The sequence below is a fragment of the Sardina pilchardus genome, chromosome 23 (assembly GCF_963854185.1).
Source record: "Sardina pilchardus chromosome 23, fSarPil1.1, whole genome shotgun sequence".
Lineage (NCBI taxonomy): Eukaryota > Metazoa > Chordata > Actinopteri > Clupeiformes > Clupeidae > Sardina > Sardina pilchardus.
In genome coordinates, this window is record NC_085016.1 from 27024658 (window position 1) to 27045850 (window position 21193).

Here is a 21193-nt window from a genome sequence, read left to right on the forward strand (position 1 = left end):
TGGGGATGTGAATTGTTATACTATAGAGGGAAAAGGCAGAGGGCGAGAGGGAAGTAGAGGGAGTTGAATGACAGGACAGGAGGAGCATGACACATGAGAAGTCCATGACAGCGCTATGCTAAAGCAGCATAACTACGGCATGGTGGAGGGTTGTCAGCACCAGCACAGGTGTGGTCAGTAACCACCATGGGACGCATGACTGGGGCACCAGCCACACAAGCCCACAGCAGAGGTGGTCCGTTCCAATAAGACCCTGAAGTCTAGACTTAAAAATAGGGAGGGTGTCTGCTAATCGAATTTAGGGAGGAAGATTATTCCAGAGGAGAGGTGCGCGGTAACAAAAAGCTCTGGCTCCTGCTGTAGTTTTTGAAAGTCCAGTATTTTGTGATCGTAAGGGTCTGGGTGGATTATATGGGACTAGAAGATCTTTAATATATTCGGGTGGCCTACCATTTATGGCTTTGTATGTTAGAAGTAGAATTTTGAAGTCAATGCGACTTTTAACAGGTAACGAATGTAGAGATGCTAGGATGGGGGAAATATGTTCATATTTTTTGGTCCTAGTGAGTGTGCGAGCAGCTGCGTTTTGTAGCCTACAAGCTGTAAGCTTTTTAGACAGGTATTATTAGGCTACAGCTGGCGTATAGCGCATTACAATAGTCTAGCCTGGAAGTGACAAAAGCGTGGATTACAAAATAAACTTAAATCCTACAGAATTCTACACAACCATCCTTCAAAACTTAAACTAGTAAACTATTAAGTATAATTTACTAAGCTGTCACTTCATTACGTTATCTGCGTTAATCACCGCCCGTCCCCGCCCCCCTGTACAACGCCAATTGCGTTGTACAGAGATGTCGACGAGCAGCGACAGACAGAGTAGGCCTAGTAGTTCTACAAATCCACTTAAAAAAAATTCTTGAACTATTTACTGCTCGTAGACTTTGGATATGACTTAATGCCTAGTCTTACAGATTGGGAAGTGTAGGCTATGTTGTGAAAGAAAATACGATTTTAGAGAGGCAAACAAAAGTTAAGGTTGCTTTTGACATAGTACAATGAAGAAAACTGATGCTCTGAATATTGATTCAGCTGTCTCTAAAAGTTTTTCTAATAGACGCATTCAACCGCAATTTGGATTACACCTGCTTTCAGAAGGCACCCATTACACCCATTTTCAGCTGATCCGCCCAGGAATTAATATGCATGACACAGAAAAGCGCAAATAGCCATTTTCAGCTCCCACGGCAGGCAGTCTGCGCGTTTCCCTCATTGCGGTCTATTTTTACATACCATCGCCATGTTATTTCGTGCACGTTATGCCTAAAATGGGCGCAAAACGTTAGTACATCTGGCCCTCCGTCTTATAACTGTCTTTTATAAACCAAATTGTTATGGTAACTATGAATAAATTGCTTCACTGTAAGCATGAGTGTTTACATTTGTGTTTGTGTGTTTGCTGATTACGTTATTTTTGTATACCCCAGAATGTGTCCAAGAAATCCCTGCATGACTTTGCCTGTGTGTTCTGGGACTACAGCGTAAATGACTGGAGCACTACAGGATGCTCCAAAGCCAACCTCTCGACGGGCTCTCTCCAGTGTAGCTGTAACCACACCACTAACTTTGCTGTACTGATGGTTGGTCTTTTACGTCAATTGTTGTTTTGGAACATTTACTTCATTCAAAACCTGTGGCAAAGTTTAAAAAAAAAAAAAAAAAAAAAACAGAACTTGGTTTGTGTCATGTAGAACAGTGGTGTATTTACAAATGTATGTGATGTATATTTCAACCCAAAGATGAGAAATTATGTACACATATGTATGTTAAAACATTTGTTTGTATGTTTTATTATTATTATTTATATTATTATTATTATTATTATTATTATTATTATTATTATTATTATTATCATTATTTGTTTCAAAAGAGCTGTATTTGTATTTGTCTGTATTCTTTCAGTCTTTCAGGAAGGACCATGTATATGCTGAGTCACTGAGTGCAATCAGTATTGTGGGGTGCTCTTTGTCAATACTGGGGCTGATAATTACTGTGATATTCCAGATTATTACCAGGTAGGTATTTACCATCTACCATACTAACAATTGAGTTTCAACCATGCCTCATGTGTTTACACTGTTTCAGGAGAAAGGAGAGATGGTGTAAATTATTTAGAACTTCCTTAAACTTATACTTCCTTAAACACCCAGCCTTTTGAATTCATTTAAACCTTGTATGCCCAATAACAACAGTTTAAAACATGACATTGTGTAACATTAATTGATTTGATAATCTACAAAACATACCAAGATATTTTAGGCTTTGTATTAGGGCTGGGCAACGATTACATTTTTTAATCGCAATGAATTGCATGATTTCCCTGATTAATCATGATTAATTGCATAATTATACGCAAAACTGAATAATGAATTCAAAAGTAGTATAGCACATTTTATTTTAAATGTGCTTCAAATAAAGCGAGAGTGCAGCACTCCTAGTCATGTATAACTGGTCACAGGCAAGAAAAAAGATAAATAAAATTATACATGACTAGGAGTGCTGTACTCTCGCTTTATTTGATTTATTCTGTATGGGCACAAGCACCCAGTCAGCGTAAACATTTTGTGAGTTGAGCACAAACATTTAACATCAGCATTTTGTTTATACAGTAGCAGTTGAATAAATGATGTAGTGTAAATCTAAACTTAAACAATGTAATCAAAACAAATACAAATGTAAAGCTTATTACACACACTTTTTGGTAAAGCCTTTAACAGTGCGTGTAGTCAGATATTTCCATAGGCTAATACTTGTTGTTATAAGCCTAGCATAATGTCAAACTTTGTTTTTATTTAGGCCTATAGATCATTAAGAAAACATAACAAATGAGTTGTTGTTTGTGTAACCCAGACATCAGCAACTTTAGCGGCACGTTCATCAGGTCCTGGAGCTGCTTGAGCCTCCATGTCAACAATGAATGAAAATTCAAATGAAAATACGTTTTTTGGGACGTCTGGTCACCATACTCCGGTGATAAGAAAATTCAAGTTTGCAGTGATTACAAATAACTGCTTCTGTCGATTGCGCCGTCTGAAAATGAAAATGACCATGTAAAAGTTCCGTTGGTCTACCCTGCTCCATGTTTGTTGGTTTGTTTATCTGCCAAAATTGTTTTCCTTTCCGTTCCTGTAAGCGCGGCAGCAATTGGCCACATACTTTTACCAGTCTGTGAGCAACAGACTTTTACAGTATAAAAGAAATAATAAAAACTGCGTTAATGCGCGAAAAAATTAATTATCGCCGTTTATTGATTGATGAGTTATCGTGATATTAACGCGTTAACTTGCCCAGCCCTACTTTGTATATTTACTACACAGGTTGCCAAAGATTTAAAAAAAACAAAACAAGATAATTACATTTTCCTCAGCTGAATGGAGTAGAAATCAGATGTTGGTTCTTCACAGGAAGTCCAGAAAAGGTGCTCCCACAGTCCTCCTGGTTCACGTCTGTGTGTGCATGGCCATCTTTTACTTCCTCTTCCTGTTTGGAACTGACAACCCCAACAGCAATTTGAAGAGGGACATGTCAGAGAAAAACGTCATCCTGCCCTCTGACCTCCATCAGGATCCTGATAGAGGTCCCTGCACTGCCCTCACGGCCCTGATGCAGTACTTCCTATTGGCCACATTCACCTGGAACACCCTCTCCGCAGTGCACATATTCATTCTCATCAGGAAAACTCTGTCAGGCCCACCACCAAGCGGAGTCCTCCTGATCTCTTTAGTAACGGGATGGGGTAAATAACAGCACAAGATTCATTGGGGATTGGGGATTTGTGTGAGTGTGTGAGTGTGTGCAGTTAAAAAAATTTGGGCAATACCCAAATCAGTCAGAACTGCTAAAAATGAGGGAATTAGGAAAAATAACACTTTTGTATAAGAATGTATGTGACAGTGGTGAGATAAAAGTTATAGTCATAATTCATATCTGACACACTATACAAATGTTTAACTTCTAACTTTTAAACAAATGTTTAGCTTCTAAAGCAATACCTTGTCATGTCTGTCTCTCTTTGTCTCTGTGTAATACTGTCTTTGTTGTGATTGTGTGTACCTGTCTATGCACTACCTCTTTTTTAAAATGTTGTTATACACCAGGGACCAGTTGCACCAACAGGACTCAGCACTCTAAATCCAACTTGAGCCTTCTTTTCGCTAAGACCGGGCGTAAATCTTAAGCCTAGTCAGTAGCAGGCGTACAGTAAGTTCTTAAGACCAACATACTTGTGGGCAGTCGTGGTGTACTGGTTAGGGCTTCGGGCTTGTGACCGGAGGGTTGCCGGTTCGGTCCCCGACCAGTCCACCACAACCCCTCACTGCTCCCTGAGCGCCGCTGGTTGGGCAGGCAGCTCACTGCTCTGGGTTAGTGTGTGATTCACCTCACTGTGTGTGTGCTGTGTGTGTTCACTAATTCGGTTAAATTGGGTTAAATGCAGAGAAACGAATTTCCCTCACGGGATCAAAAAAGTATATATTCTATTCTATTCTATTCTATTACTACATTGGTACAGTATGATTCTTATGCTTGCTTGTTAGCCAGCTAGCACTCGTTTTAGCTGGACACTTCACTATGCCAGCTTGGCAATCATTTAAAGGGGCTTTCGGTATCATTCACAAATTAAAAACCTTTGTTAACAGCTTTTTGTAGGATTATTAATAGGATAATCATACAATTGGAAACATTTCAAAGATACATAGCACACGCACGCACGCGCGCACGACAGAACCACTGTTCAAGAGACCATTTTGGGGCTAAATGTGCTTTTCTTTTCTCATTTGGTTGTTTTCTGTTTGCTTAGAGCAGAATGCGCCACTGCTGTTCAAAGGGCCCATTGGGGTGAAATTATTATTATAATTTATGTTATTATTATTTACTATTATTTACTATAGGGTTCTATAATAAATAAAACAAGTGTGTTTGAAATAATGGAATTTGTGCTCTCTCATGAAACTGGGACGATGGGACATGGGGAGGGTGGGTCTGTTGATCAGGGGGGTGGGGGCGTGGGCGCCACGAGTAGTTCAAGCAGACGTAGGCCTTTCATACTTTCATGTACTTCGATCAGGGGGGGAGGGGGCATGGCACTGTGTTAATGCCATGTCCCCTCCCTGAGAAAAAAAGTCTCACTCCTTGCCAACTTCAAAACTTGAGAGCCCTGATAGGTTACTACCACCCTGCAATTACGTTTGTGTGCATAAAAAGTGTAAGCCAATGTTACATTTGTTAGATATAATTGCCTACCTGTTATGGCATTCCTAGCATCAACGTGGCTGGACCAGTGGCACGTCATCCAGAGAAATTTTCCTTGGTCGCCACATTTTGCCGATTTACGACTCCCATTGACTCTGATTGAACATTTCTAATGAATACGTCAATTATGTGCTTAAACAAACGCCGCTGACATATGCCAACAACCAATTCACTTTGATAATAACCTACATTTTTGTCCGACATAAATACAGCTAGAATTACACAATTTTATTATCGCAACTTGGAGAGAACTTAAGGGAGAACAAGAACATTACATCTATGATCCCATGTTCAATTGAATTCCCCATTGACCCGGCGTCATCAAAAACGGCAGACGTTATTTCTTAAATGTCAGAGTAATGACATTTCAAGGGGTACCTTCATAATACACCACCATTCATAAAGGAACGAAGTATGAAAAGAAAAACACAATTTTTTACATGGGTCACTCAAAGGACGTTTTGCCGATTTTCAATAGTGCAGCTTTTACAATCATAGTAATGGGTGTTAAATATTCCATAATATGTTTTTCTTTTCATACTTCGACGAAGAGAGTGGGTTAGGCTGGCGAATGGAGCTGTACCATCTCTACATGCGAATCCACCATCAAGATCTGGCAGGAGTGAAGAGTCTAACATAGCGTACATAGCGTAAGCCCTGTTGGTGCAACCTGCCCCAGGTCATGGAGTGTGGACAACAACATGTTGCATGGTTGATTGACAATAAAGTTAACTTTGTCTTTGACACTTTGGCCTTCCTTCCCTCTTTCCTAGGACTTCCCGCTGTTGTGGTTGCAATCTCATTGGGAGTGGCCTACAGAGTGGATAATCCTTTGAGCTATAGACGGGAAGAGTTGTGAGTAGTAACAGCTGACTGCTGTCATTATTGTTCTGTGTGAAAGGAGTAGAAGGACTATAGGCCCATGCTCAGAGAACATATGTCCTGTCCTGGGGTTTGTAGTGGGTATAGCAGGGCTATTCAACTTCAGTACCAAGTTTTCGGGGGCCTCATAAAATAAGACGCTGCAAAATAATTGTATCCAACAATATTTGATAAAGTCAGAGCAAAATTCAATTAAATTCAATTGAATTTTATACAGTGGCAATATCAGTAGCATATGTCAACAAACACTGGAAACTAAGAACATATAGCCTATCCATTAAAAAAATCTTCTCAGACAGGTGATAGGCTGCCACACAAACGACAATACAAGTAGAAAACACCTAGGCTAACCATATTACCGGTATTTCATATCTGATGTCTGATAGCTGCCATATCATGCATCAGTGGGAAAAATTGCACAGTGTTGATTTAACTAGCCTACTTCAAGATAATTATGACCGCCGCTAGCATAGCTAGCGAAGCGGTCATATAGTTGTTGTCAAAGTTTTGTTTTTTTTATTTATTTTTTTTATTCTTTTTTCCCGTCATCGATCCTGAATTTTTCGTCAACGATTCCCGGGAGTAACACCGGAGCACATGAGACTTGGTGGGCATGTAGCCCCAGTAGACTTCTGTGGAAAATTTCCGTTTCGTCCCTGGGGGTCACTCCCCCCCCGCGCTGCCCCCGCCCGAAGCCCAAAAATTGCAGTTTTTCCTACATAACTACCTGAACCGTGGCACCGAGGATGACAAAATGTTTATGGTATGTTGCTCTCAAGAGCTCGCATCAACTTAGCTTATAACCAGTCATTTGTGATTTGCACCCCCATGGTAAAAATTGAAAATGCAGTGTAATATTGCTTTAATTGCCCCCTATCTTCAGATGAGATGTTATGAACTGCACCAAATTTCATTTGTATGATTAACCTGACACCCTCTGGGAGTATGCCAAGTTTTGTGGAATTTCATCCATGGGGGGCTATAAAATAAATGGATTTATTTGTACATTCAGGACTGTATACCCATCGGCCTGTAGATGGTGGTATTAACCCTCTTGGAGTCTAAATCCCCCCCTGGGGATTTGAAAAACTGTTCCAAACACACATCTCAATCTCTGCTAGTTTTTGTCCTAGAAACATATAAGTGACACCATTAGAAACCTTTAATCAACTAGTTTCCAAATATATACTGTATGTTTTAAAACAGAATGGTTGCTCTGGGTGCAACAAACATAAAAACATGCAGGAACACACACACACACACACACACACACACACACACACACACACACAGACACTACACACACACGCACCAGCACATACACACATGTACATAAAAAATTACACAAACACATGCGCAAACACGCCAACATGCATGCACACATACACCCTTACACACACACACACACACAAACGTTTCTGTGTGCCCATGTGTGTGTTTGCATGTGTGTATATGTGTGTATGTGCATGTTCTGTGTGTATTCTGTTTGTGTTCTCTTTCTTTCTCTCTCTCTCTCTCTCTGTGTCTGTGTGTGTTCTGTGTTATCTGTGTGTATTCTGTGTGTGTTCTCTCTCTCTCTCTCTCTCTCTCTCTCTCTGTGGGTGTATCTGTGTGTGTGCCTGTGTGTGTGTGTGTGTGTGTATGTCTGTGCATGTGTGCGTGTGTGTGAGTGTGTGCCTGTGTATGTGTGTGTGTGTGTGTTTGTGCACGCGCACGCGTGTGTGTGTGTGTGAGTGTGTGCCTGCGTGTGTGTGTGTGTGTGTGTGTGTGTGTGTGTGAGATCTGATATTGGAGTGACAGTGACGGCAGAGAACACAGTGAACATATACATATAGAGACACATAAAACACACACACAAGCAGACAAACACACACACACACACACTCATAGACAGAGAAGCACTCATACACAAAAGCAAGCGCACACATGCACACATTCATTTACATACATAAAAGTTGCAGTAAGGGATGGAGTAGGCGATGGAAACAAAAGTGTGATTGATATTTGCGGAGAGAATGTGCAGGACTGAGCGGCGGTCATATTATGTATCGCTTTGCGGTACATCTAGTTATGACCGCCACTATTCTTTTTTCCCGTCATCGATCCTGAATTTTTCGTCAACGATTCCCGGGACACTGTAACACCGGAGTACATGAAACTTGGTGGGCATGTAGCCCCAGTAGACTTCTGTGGAAAAATTTTGTTTTGTCCCCGGGGGTCACTCCACCCCCGCGCTGCCCCCGCCCGAAGCCCAAAAATGACAGTTTTTCCTACATAACTACCTGAACCGTGGCGCAGAGGATGACAAAATGTTTATGGTATGTTGGTCTCAAGAGCTTGCATCAACTTAGCTTATAACCAGTCATTTGTGATTTGCACCCCCCTGGTAAAAATTGAAAATGCAATGTAATATTGCTTTAATTGCCCCTATCTTCAGATGAGATGTTATGAACTGCACCAAATTTCATGTGTATGATGAACCTGACACCCCCTGGGAATATGCCAAGTTTTGTGGAATTTCATCCATGGGGGGCTATAAAATAAATGGATTTATGTGTACATTCAGGACTGTATGTCCATCGGCCTGTAGATGGTGGTATTAACCCTCTGGAGTCTAAATCCCCCGCTGGGGATTTGAAAAACAAACACATCTCAATCTCTGCTAGTTTTTGTCCTAGAAACATATGTGACACCATTAGAAACCTTTATTGAACTAAATATATATGTTTTAAAAGAGAATGGTTGCTCTGGGTGCTGGATGCTACGGTCATACACACACACACACACACACACACACACACACACACACACACACACACACACACACACACACAAACATGCAGGAACACACACACACACACACACACACACACACACACACACACACACACACACACACACACACACACACACACACACACACACACACACACACACACACACAAACACAGACAAGCACAAGCACATACACACACGCACCAACACACAGACACATACCTACACACACACACACACACACCAGCACACACATGTACATAACAAATTGCACAAACACATGCACAAACACGCCCACACGCATGCACACACACACCCACCCACACACACACACACACACACACACACACACACACAGATGCACAGTACACACACACACACACACACACAGATGCGCAGTGCACACACACACACACACACACACACACACACACACACACACACACACACACAGATGCACAGTGCACACAGTTTAACTACTTTATTTATGTCCGCAATTCATAATAAATGTACAAAAGGACATAAATGTTACAGATGCAGAACATTGCTAAGGCATGATCCACCAATGTGAGCATGATGACAATTCAAACAGCAGATTTTATGGATACACACAACACCTTCTTCTCCATATATGGCGACTCCCAATAATGGAGGATATTGAGCAGTATTTGGCAATTTGCTTTGCCCTTGCTTTTGTAAAGCCAACTATCCTGAGACCCCTAATGACAAGCCTATGCACGTGGCCCAGGCTGCCAAAGATGAGCACCAGATATTGACACTTGTAGCCAAGGCTAGTTATTGTCTGTACAAGAGGGTGATATTTTACTAGCTTTGTTAAGTAAGCCTCCTCTAGACAAGAATCAAAACAGCAGCCTACTTCCAGGATGAACACATCCCTATTGTACTCATCAATGACTACAATATCAGGCCTGGTGGCACTTAACTCAGAGAACACAGACATTTCTCTGGAACACCTGGAAAACATTTGTTGTTTAACAACACAATTTACATGTATTGACACATGTGGCGAGGATAAAGATGGTAACTTCTCAGATATAATGTCCACAATCCTGTCATGCCTGGATATGTAAAGACCTTTGTAAAAAAAGACAGCCATTTAATATGTGTGACATGGATTCTATGACTTGCTCTTGTCCATGATGATCCACACACACACCTTTGAGTAAGTTTTGTGAGACCACCGGAGCTGAGAAGTGAGTGTGTGTGATGTAGCCTACTATAGCCTGTGTGTGTGTGTGTGTGTATGGGTGCATTTCTGTGTGCCTGTGTGTGTGTTTGCATGTGTGTATATTTGTGTATGTGCATGTTCTGTGTGTATTCTGCATGTGTTCTCTTTCTCTCTCTCTCTCTCTCTCTCTCTCTGTGTCTGTGTGTGTTCTGTGTTATCTGTGTGTGTTCTCTCTTTCTCTCTCTCTCTCTCTCTGTGTGTGTGTGTGTGTGTGTGTGTGTGTGTGTAAGTGTGTGTGTGTGTGAGTGTGTGATCTGATATTGGAGTGACAGTGACGGCAGAGAACACAGTGAACATATACACATAGAGACACATAAAACACACACACAAGCAGACACACACGCACACACTCATAGACAGAGAAGCACTCATACACAAAAGCAAGCGCACATGCACACACTCATTTACATACATAAAAGTTGCAGTAGGGGATGGAGTAGGCGATGGAAACAAAAGCGTGATTGATATTTGCGCAGAGAACGTGCAAGACTGAGCGGCGGTCATATTGTGTATCGCTTTGCGGTACATCTAGTTGGGCTCATAAGTGCTTCACACACAGCGCCAATCTCTCAAATATTTAGCATTGAATTTAAAGAAAAGGTAATGCCAACTCTGCCTCTGTTTATCTGTATCACGATTTCTTACCGCCAAAGATTCTAAACTTCGAGCCTGCGCAAATCACAAACAATAACATTCCCTCGAGTGGAGTGAAGATGGCTCTGTCTAAAGAAACGTCTAATTGACTACGAGAATCGTTCATTTTACCCTCACAACAAGTAGCCTACGAGACTTTCATGTTTATTGTGCAACGAATCCATCGCTGTAAGGAAGGAATATAAAGTCAAGAGGTAATTCTCTACAAACCACAGCTCCTTTTCCACTAACTTTCCTGAGGGCTCGGAGGAACGGAGACCGGGTAGGCTATGATTGTAACATTTTTGATTTGCGCACGCTCGAGGTTTAGAATCTTTGCCGGAAAGAAATCGTAATTTAATTAACATTTAATGATAACATTTAAAACTAGTTACACATTTGGAAATGTCAGTTTGTGTAGTGATGTGTGCTGTGTTCTCTGAGTGAAGATAACTGGAAGAATTAGTCTGGCCAATAGGGGCGGGCCGACAGTGCGCTACTCGCCAATCATATGAAGACCTATGCTCACCCGGCATCAAAGCGAGTTCATTCTCATGACGAGACACGCGGGCCACAGGAAATTTTAACCAGGCGCATCTGGCCCGCGGGCCGCTAGTTGAATAGGCCTGGAGTATAGGCTTCATTGTCAGTAGTACTAAAGTATAGGACTACTGTGCTACAGTAAAAGAACAAAAAAGTCCGCACACTAAGGCTCCAATATTATTTCTTTCTTTTATTCACCACATGTGACGTTTCGGGCCAACGGCCCTTCCTCAGACATCAGTTTATGTCTGAGGAAGGGCTGTTGGCCCGAAACGTCACATGTGGTGAATAAAAGAAATAAATAATATTGGAGCCTTAGGGCCCTATCATGCCAACCGGGCAATGAGCTTTCGCGACTGGCGCAACCTCTAATTACTATTCTCTGCGAGCGCATCCTTCATTTTTCCAGCGCAAATGTACGTTCTCTAAATGGGAGATGATATTGCGCCCTAACGGGCGTGTCAGTGAAGAGAAGAGGTGTGGTCCGGCGCAAAGCTCGCCAGTCGCTAATATATGGATGAAGAAAGTAAGTGCGCCACTGACCAGGAAAAACCTAGTCGGAAATCACTCGCGCATAGCTGAAAGGCTATTATATGAGCGCATGAGGCTTGGGGATATGGAAGAGTGCACAGTGCGCACTTTTTTCATCAGCAGGAGCGCGCGCAGCCCGAATATAATTAAATAATATTTGTCCGTTTCTCGGTTTTAGGTTCGTGTATTGGTCAGCAAAAAGTAGCATACATAGCATAACAACATCCACATGCAATAATACAAGAATAACGTCTAACAGTGACCTGCTCATTTAGACAACATTACACAGCCCTATGGCTAAGTTACCTTCAGTTAGTTTTGTTCTAGCATACCTTTAACGTCTGGCATTAAACAGCTGTAGTGTTCTGGCAACTGTCTACCTTGTTATTGCTCATCTGGAATAACTTCTCTAGCTGCCTCCATCCTCCATCCTTTCTGTTTTGTTTGTTTAAAGAACTTGCGATATCCATGATGAGTAGGCTATTGAGTTAGTGAATTAGCTTCACATTGTGTGCTGATAGCGGAGTAAAAGAAAACAACAGGTAGCCTAGTTGCGCGCCTGCGTGCGTAATCTCTCCTGTTCAGACGAAATGTGTGCGCGTGGATATAGCTCTATAGCGCATTAAGTTAATTTTGATAACGTGTTGACTGACTTTTTCTTAAAATAGAAGATTGTAAATAGCCTGATGGCAGGCAGCTAATGGGATGCTGTGCATATTGGGTGGGTACGGTATGGCATGGCAATTTAGTGTGAATACACACACACACAAGGGAAATGTAATAATGATAACGATCAATAGTGAGAACTGGCTTCTGGCTACTGCCGCGGCTGCTGCGTTCATTCTGAAATAATCTATTTAAGTCAGAAGCCCCCCGAGAGACCGTAGGCAAGTGCCTAAAACCCCCCTTAGCTGTTCTAAAATCAGTGTAGCCTAAACTACGGACTCGAGTGGCTTATTGCTTTTCTAAAACGGTAACTATACGTCGACGTATTCATAGATAATCATTCTTCCGCCAATAAATATTTCCTCCATATGAATGGTTGCCATGCAACATCGAGACGCAGCCACTTTAACTTTTGTGCAAGTTGTGGTAGTGCATTAACGAAATGCGGTCAAGGTGTATGTTTGTGTTGGATTTTATAACAGCATCGAACGCGATTCAGCCAATCATCATCAAGGACCGGAACTATCCGTGTTAGAAAATAATATTCACACATCATGTACATTATTTTCACAATTTCCCAGCATAAAAGTTGGGAAGGCTTAGCCTTCCCAAGCCTCCATTACGCGCCGCCCATCATGCCTCACGCACGAGCAAGTCGGTCTCTTCTGGAGTAGACGCCCAGGTAACTCCGCCATGATAATACCAACAGACCATTGAACAATGCGCCAGGCTTTTAAAGGGAATGAGAGTGTGAAATCTAATTGGTTTATTGCATGCTACGCCCAAAAGACACCCACGACTAATTAACTCAATTAAGACAACCCCTTTTCACTTTGCGCTGAGCGCAATGTTCACTTTTCACGCAGTCATTATAGCCTTTTGCGCTAGGACCGCCCCCAAAGAAACTGGCGCGAGTGACTTCTGACAATGCCCATTTGATCCTGATAATAGAGCCCTTAGTGTGTGGACTTTTTTGTTCTTTTACTGTTGCCTTTTTTGAGTCCAGCACCTACTTTAAAATACTCAGATGTGCGCACCCGCTTCTACACTACTGTGCTACAGTGCCATAATCAAATCATCAAAGTAATTGCTTTACATTGAGGGCAATCATTAAAACATAACCATGCGCATAGGAACCGTGGGGGTCACGGGGGACGGGACCCCCCAATGTTGGACTCCCAAGTATAGACAAGTATAGACAATAATGCTGCAACTCTCACAGTCCATATCTTTAGTCTACTGCCTTCTTTTATTCTTTTCGAAAAAGTTAAGAGGATAGCCTATTGTGGGTGAATACAGTAGGTTTTGGCCTTAGTCTTACAGACGAATGTACATCACTTGCGAAATCGGACATGGCACATAGCCTAATTATCTGGTTACCTGGATTTACAGTGCCTATAGAAAGTTATCATACCCTTTTGAAATAGTTACTTTTTTTGTCTTACAGCCTGAAATCAAAACCCATTTTAAAAAAAATCTTTTCCAGTTTTATTTACAAATGTAGCTGTACAACATCAAAATAATGAAAAAAAAAGTCAACAGTTCTGAAAATTAATAAAAAATGAAAAACTAGAATAACAGGGTTGGAAAAGTCATCATACCCCTGACTTAATACTTTGTAAAGCTTCCTTTTGCTTCCATTACAGCCATCAATCTGTTTGGATATGTCTCTATTATAGCTTTGCACACCCAGATAGGGGAATATTTGTGAATTTTTGAATATTTGGGGAATAATTTTCCGTGCAGAAATGTTGAAATTTAGTCAAATTCTGTAGGGAATGGCGATGGACTGCTCTCTTCAAGTCAATCCACATATTTTCTATAGGATTTAAGTCAGGGTTCTGACTTTGCCACTCAAGGATATTCACCATCCTATCCTTAAAGGGATAGTTCGCGTTTTAAGACACGAAGTTATATGGGTTCCCCGTCAGCAACGTTGTGCATCAGCACTGACTTACCCCGCAACAGCGTCCTGTGAGCCGAGATCCAGCCGGTTTTTGATGCTGAAGAAAGTAGTCCGGCAAGTTTCTGGGGTCACGAAAGTAAAGTGTTTTTCTTCTCAAAACCATATGCGTTCAAAAGAGTGATATATTTGCACCACAAAAACGTTGTCCAGGAAAAATTCAAACCTCGTTATCACTTACTTATTTTTCGTGATTCCTATCACTGCGCGCTACTGACAGCTGGACAACGTTTTTGTGGTGCAAATATATCACTCTGTTGAACGCATATGGTTTTGAGAAGAAAAACACTTTACTTTCGTGACCCCAGAAACCTGCTGAAGAAAATAGTCCGGCATCAAAAACGATCAAAAACCGGCTGGATCTCGGCTCACAGGACGCTGTCGGGGGGTAAGTCAGTGCTGATGCACAATGTTGCTGACAGGGAACCCATATAACTTCGTGTCTTAAAACCCGAACTATCCCTTTAAGCCACTGCTTTGTTCTTTTGGCAGTATGTTTAGGATTTTTGTCGTGTTGGAAGGCGAATGACCTCCCCATCCTCAGCTGTTTAGGAGAGGGACGCAGGTTTTCCTCAAGAATTTTGGTGTACTTGGCAGCATCCATTTTCCCTTCTATCCTGACCAATTGCCCAGTCCCCGCTGAAGAGAAACATCCCCAAAACATAATGTTGCCCCCACCATGCTTCAAAGTAGGTATGGTGTGTTTTGGGTGTGTTTGGGTGTGTATACAGTGTTCGGTTAGCACCTGGAGCTCAGTCCAAAAACTTCAATCTTAGTCTCCAAAAAGTTCGATCTTAGTCTCATCTGACCATATAAGCTTTTTCCACATGGTAGCAGAATATTCCAGATGTGTTTTTGCACTTAACTCCAAGCGCAATGTTTGGCGAAAACCAACACAGTACACCACCCAAAACACACCATACCTAGTGTGAAGCATGGTGGGGGCAACATTATGTTGTGGGGATGTTTCTTTTCAGCGGGAACTGGGCAATTGGTCAGGATAGAAGGGAAAATGGATGCTGCCAAGTACACCCACATTCTTAAGGAAAACCTGCGTCCCTCTCCTAGACAGCTGAGGATGGGGAGGTCATTCGCCTTCCAACACGACAATAATCCTAAACATACTGCCAAAAGAACAAAGCAGTGGCTTAAGGATAGGATGGTGAATATCCTTGAGTGGCAAAGTCAGAACCCTGACTTAAATACTATAGAAAATATGTGGATTGACTTGAAGAGAGCAGTCCATCGCCATTCCCTACAGAATTTGACTAAATTTTAACATTTCTGTACGGAAAATTCCCCTATCTAGGTGTGCAAAGCTATAATAGAGACATATCCAAACAGATTGATGGCTGTAATGAAAGCAAAAGGAAGCTTTACAAAGTATTAAGTCAGGGGTATGATGACTTTTCCAACCCTGTTATTCTAGCTTTTAATTTTTTATTAATTTTCAGAACTGTTTACTTTTTTTTCATTATTTTGATGTTGTACAGCTACATTTGTTAATAAAACTGGAAAAGATTTTTTTAAAAATGGGTTTTGATTTCAGGCTGTAAGACAAAAAAAGTAACTATTTCAAAAGGGTATGATGACTTTCTATAGGCACTGTAATATAGCAAGTCCATACACTTTGTTCATCCTATATTATATGCATTTAAAATGAAATGTGCTGCGGGGGAGCATTGGGGTAGTCAGTTTAGGTTGTCCTACAGACATAGCTGTGTGCGTTTTCAGGGAAGAAATGTGTTCTGAAAATGCGCAGATGTTATTCCCAATCAGTTCCGAAAGGTTACATGTCAAGGAAAAAGACTGAACTACGTATTTTCAAAGCGGCATCTTACAGAGGGCCATTAGAACTTCAGCAATAGGTTTACATCTCTTGTGTGACATAATACACCCCCCCCCCCCCCCCCCGTTCGGTGCGTGCTGTGCGCGCAGCATGGACCTCCTCCTTGTCCCCCCCAATGCGCTATGTTCCTACGCGCCTCAATATAATTGACGCAAAATAATATTTATAAAAAATGTGTTGGTGAACAGACTTTGTCAGGTGTAATGTACAGATTTTTTTGTATTGATGTTTCAGTTGTTGGCTTGAGTCTTTGAACCAAGATGGGAAGTTTGACTTCGGAAAGCCAATGTTTTGGGGCTTTTTGCTTCCAGTAGCTATAATGCTACTTTTGAATACGGCAGTACTGATACACTTTGGATTTGCTACATGCAAGAAGGATCCCTTGTTAAACAGGTAACTTGTTTACATTTCTTCTCTCCCTCCAAAATTGAGATAAATAGACACTTTATCTATCTCTGGGGAGATGCAGGCATCCAGTATTGTCTAACGCACAAGACAACAAAACACACAAGACCAATGAAATATTTGGTGTACTAAATGATTGATGTAATACGAAGTTATCCACAAGAGAACTGAAATAGAGCTATAAATGTGATAGACTGTGTTCTGTGTTCTGATGAAGTCTGTTTTGACAGAGAAAATGCAAGGTGTGTTTATGAAACAATAACTATTTACAAGTTATCACATTTTCAGCTTCGGATGATGTCTAAAGACTTAATTGATACAATAGCATAACAGATTGACAATTCACAAATGTACACACACACACACACACACACACACACACACACACACACACACACACGCGCATGCATTTACACACGCACGCACACATGTCAAATTAATTCTGATTCAATGACAGGACTTGTGTGCACTCATAAGCCCAGTAATTCCCATGAAGGTGAAACATGTAGCATTGTGTGTTACCATGTTCTCCTATGTATTCCTTACAGCACGGCAAACACCTCCATGAGGAAGAGGTTCCTGAGCAGCCTCTCTCTCGGGGTTCTGCTGGGCCTCACTTGGTTTCTGGGCTACCTGGTGCTCTCTACCACGGGCACCACAAGCTACATCTTCAGCATCTTATTCTGTGCGTGCAATACCACCCAGGTCAGTGAAGCAAGATGTTTACTCAAACATGAAATAGCTTAGCCTGGATGCCAGACCGAAGTTTAGCCCCGCCTACATCCTTTTTCTGCAGGGAACTTTGGTCTGGCACTGCTCCGTTCAGCTGCTACTATTCGAGATACAGACCTGTTCGGACCAATCACATTGTCAGGGCGGGCTTTACGTGATGATTGACAGATGAACAGCAGTGGAGTTCACGGCTGCATGCGTCCTCGTTCGACGAGTTGGGTGTGAGACCGTGTTGGCTTAGGTTGATTTTGATTGCAACAGAAACGCTATGGCTTTGAATGCATAATTTGTTCATGCAGTTTGGCCTTTCGTTTATCTTAGCTATTGAAACGGAGGTTTTATCACGGATTCACACAACTATTTCTGAACACTTAGAACTTCAGTTTCACTTTCACCAAGTTAAAACAGCATGTTTGGGTGATGTTCCCGTTTTTTTTAAAAATGTCTGTTTGCTCGTTGGGTTAACGACACACTTCCCCAGCTGTTCATTGCATACAGTTTGAAGGAATTATTTTTAAAACGAGGTAGGATGTTTTCCATAATAGCCTACCCTGCTACATATTTCGTTGTCTTAGATTTCTCAGATACTGACAGCCAATAACTTGTTCTGTTTGGTTTGAGCTATCCAATGAGTGCAGAGCTATCCCCCCCGCCCTGTATCAGTTGAATCACGCCCCATAATCGCAGCTGAATGGAGCAGTTTCAGACTCATATTCTGACAAGAATTGAGTATGACGTCGTCAGGCTAGAAATAGCTGGCCTTTAAAAATAAAAACATGTAAAAAATCCTCCTGCTCCTATGGGAATTTAACATAGGGGTCAAATACTTCCTCCCCCCTAGCATTTAGGAAGAACATTTATTTATTTACGATACATTCTTCAGTCACAAGAAAATTGGTGTCCTTAGCAGTTTGATTTTTACTATTTTTTTTTTTAATTAAGGCATTAAGATCAATTGTCAAATGATTATATTCCTCTTTTTAGGCAACTTTGGCATGGTATCAAATACATTTTCTCCCCACTGTATATACATACAGGTGTGTGTGTGTGTGTGTGTGTGTGTGTGTGTGTGTGTGTGTGTGTGTGTGTGTGTGTGTGTGTGTGTGTGTGTGTGTGTGTGTGTGTGTGTGTGTGTGTGTGTGTGTGTGTGTGTGTGTGTGTGATGCATTCTTTTCTATACACTGTGCCTATACAGGGGTTACAGATCTTCATTTTATTCACGGTGAGGACGGCTTACTTCAGGAAAACATTCCTCTCTGCCACAAACTCTGTCTCTCCTCCTGAGATTGCACTCCACAGACGGAAGAACATTCTGCAGAATTCTGTGGAGATCCAGGAAACCAAAGAATGATTCACAGGAATCGTCAAAGAGTGCAGATGCAAAGCAGTCTGTAGGAAAGTTCTCACAGAGCCAAACAAATCTAATCTAATCCTTGTGCATTTATGAAGAGAGTGAAAGATGTGGTCACCTCGTATACAAATCAGTCTAATGACAGATTCAAGGCTTTCTATTTGTCACATACATAGAGAGACTGTTGTAAAAAGTGGTCAAATAGCATTGCGCGGCTCAACTTGCCAGTGCATAGTACTACATGTAGAGTGTAGGTGTGTATTTATAAGGATAAAGTAAAAGATAATAATAATAATAATAATACATTTTATTGATATAGGGCCTTTCAAGACACCCAAGGTCGCTTCACAAATGAATTGAAAACACAAAATAGCCAGGTGCCAGACAGAGCGGCGTATTCGCACAGCGTTCCTGTACAGACATCAGACATTAGACAACCACAAACATAGCGCATTTCACGTGCACAGAGACAGTGCCGAATGGAGTGGCGTAGTCGCCAGCGTACCTGTGGCAACAAAGAACAGACAAATTTACAAAATAACAAGACACAAGACAAAAGATGCCGGACGGAGCGGCGTAATCGCCTGCGTACCCGTGACACCAAGACATACAAAGACAGACACCAAACAACAATTAACATATAATAAAATAGATGTAGAAGAATTGAATAGATAGTTTGAGAGAAGGGGGTAAAAGTGCAGTATTTTAGTGCAATATGGCAAGTCCATGTAATGTATTTTAAAGAGTTTTATATGTGAAGGATGCAGATGCTCGGGGAAAGTTTTTCTGTTTTAGTTCCTTGTGGGAACAGAGACATCTGCCTGACCTCAGTGTTTTAAGCAGTCCAGGAGAGTCTCAATTGCACAGTGACAGGAGAGAGGAGGAGGGAGTAGCGAGTTAGCTCTCTGCTTTGTTTGAACGTCAACAGAAGTGACGTTTAAGCATTATCGCACGAGTGGGAGTGGTGTTGTTGGCCAATATCGCCACGGCTGTGGTTCGCCGCAGGCACGAAGCCGAAGGCTGAGTGCCGTAGGTAACTTCAGCCGTGGCGATATAGGCCAACAACACCACGACCACGAGTGCGATAATGCTTTTATACAACAGTTCAATTGCCAACAAAAAAAAAGATACCCGAGTGCATTTTTAGGAAGGATAATTATTATTTGCCATCGTTTTATTTAGCCCAGTTCCTCCGCTATGCGAAGTAGGCCTAGCTCAGAACGCTTGTGGTTGCTTTGCAACTGCTAGGTCAAAGAACATGGAATGCCGTCTCTGGTTAAATCAAAGCGAAGAATCAACGTCGCGGAGTGATTATTAGCTGTGAAGAGTCACCAGTGGTGATATCGGTTAATATCACCACTGATAGAACGCGTCTCGTCCAATCAGATATTGCTAAATCGTTCGACCGGACCTAACTGTTGTATAATACCCAACATCGCTTAGAACACCTTTAATAACATCTTCAAAGTCATTTTAATGGTAAACTGTCTTATAATATGGATAATGGCTCCCCTAGCCACCTGTACCCAAACCAGCCCTGCAACTTTGCTTTCACTTGACTGGGGGAATCATGATTTTTTTTACACTAATTATGCAATACTATGAAATCTTGTAATATTAGCATTGTCAGTCGCCATGGCGCTTTAGAGATGATCTTTGCCAGTTTGTAAATAAACCCACATACCTTGTCCAGGGGGAAGGATATATCAGTGGTATTTATGACCGTTGTGTAAAGCCCAGTAGAGGGGAAAAAATAATAAACACCTTTAAGAATGCTCTGTCGTGTTGTCTGTTGTGGTTGACACGTACATTCACCAAAATGAACCAAATTTGATGGGCATGTGTGTTATTGCTATAGCTAGTCAAAGACAGAGCTCTGGCCTAGGGTGTGGCTTAGGGACTCCATAGCGCCACCTAGCACATTTTCTGTTGTGATTGACACATACTGTACATTCATGAAAATGAAAAAAATTTGGTTGGCTTGTATGTTACTGCTACCGCTAGTCAAAGACAGAGCTCTGGCCTAGGGTGTGGCTTAGGGACTCTATAGCGCCACCTAGCGCATTGTCTGTTGTGGTTGACACACACATTAACAAAGATTAACCAAATTGGTGGGCTTGTGCGTTATTGCTATCGAATGTCAGAGAGCTCTCTGGCCTAGGGTGTGGCTTAGGGACTCTATAGCGCCACCCAGCGCGTTGTTTTTTGTGGTTGACTCATACATTCACGAAAATTAACCAAATTTGGTGGGCTTGTGTGTTATTGCTACCGCTAGTCAGAGACAGCGCTCTGGCCTAGGTTGTG

At 41.7% G+C, this 21193-nt stretch overlaps 1 protein-coding gene across 1 annotated transcript in view; it reads left to right on the top strand.

The window, feature by feature from the left end:
* LOC134071022 (adhesion G-protein coupled receptor G7-like) overlaps positions 1 to 18889 on the top strand; it is a 29762-nt gene extending 10873 nt beyond the window's left edge. Inside the window, exons 4-9 of the mRNA XM_062527587.1 lie at positions 1488 to 1640; positions 1963 to 2075; positions 3465 to 3796; positions 6084 to 6165; positions 17355 to 17511; positions 18824 to 18889. Coding sequence (XP_062383571.1) covers positions 1488 to 1640; positions 1963 to 2075; positions 3465 to 3796; positions 6084 to 6165; positions 17355 to 17511; positions 18824 to 18889 — 903 coding nt within the window. The remainder of the gene's footprint in view (positions 1 to 1487; positions 1641 to 1962; positions 2076 to 3464; positions 3797 to 6083; positions 6166 to 17354; positions 17512 to 18823) is intronic.
* Positions 18890 to 21193: the final 2304 nt, after the last annotated feature.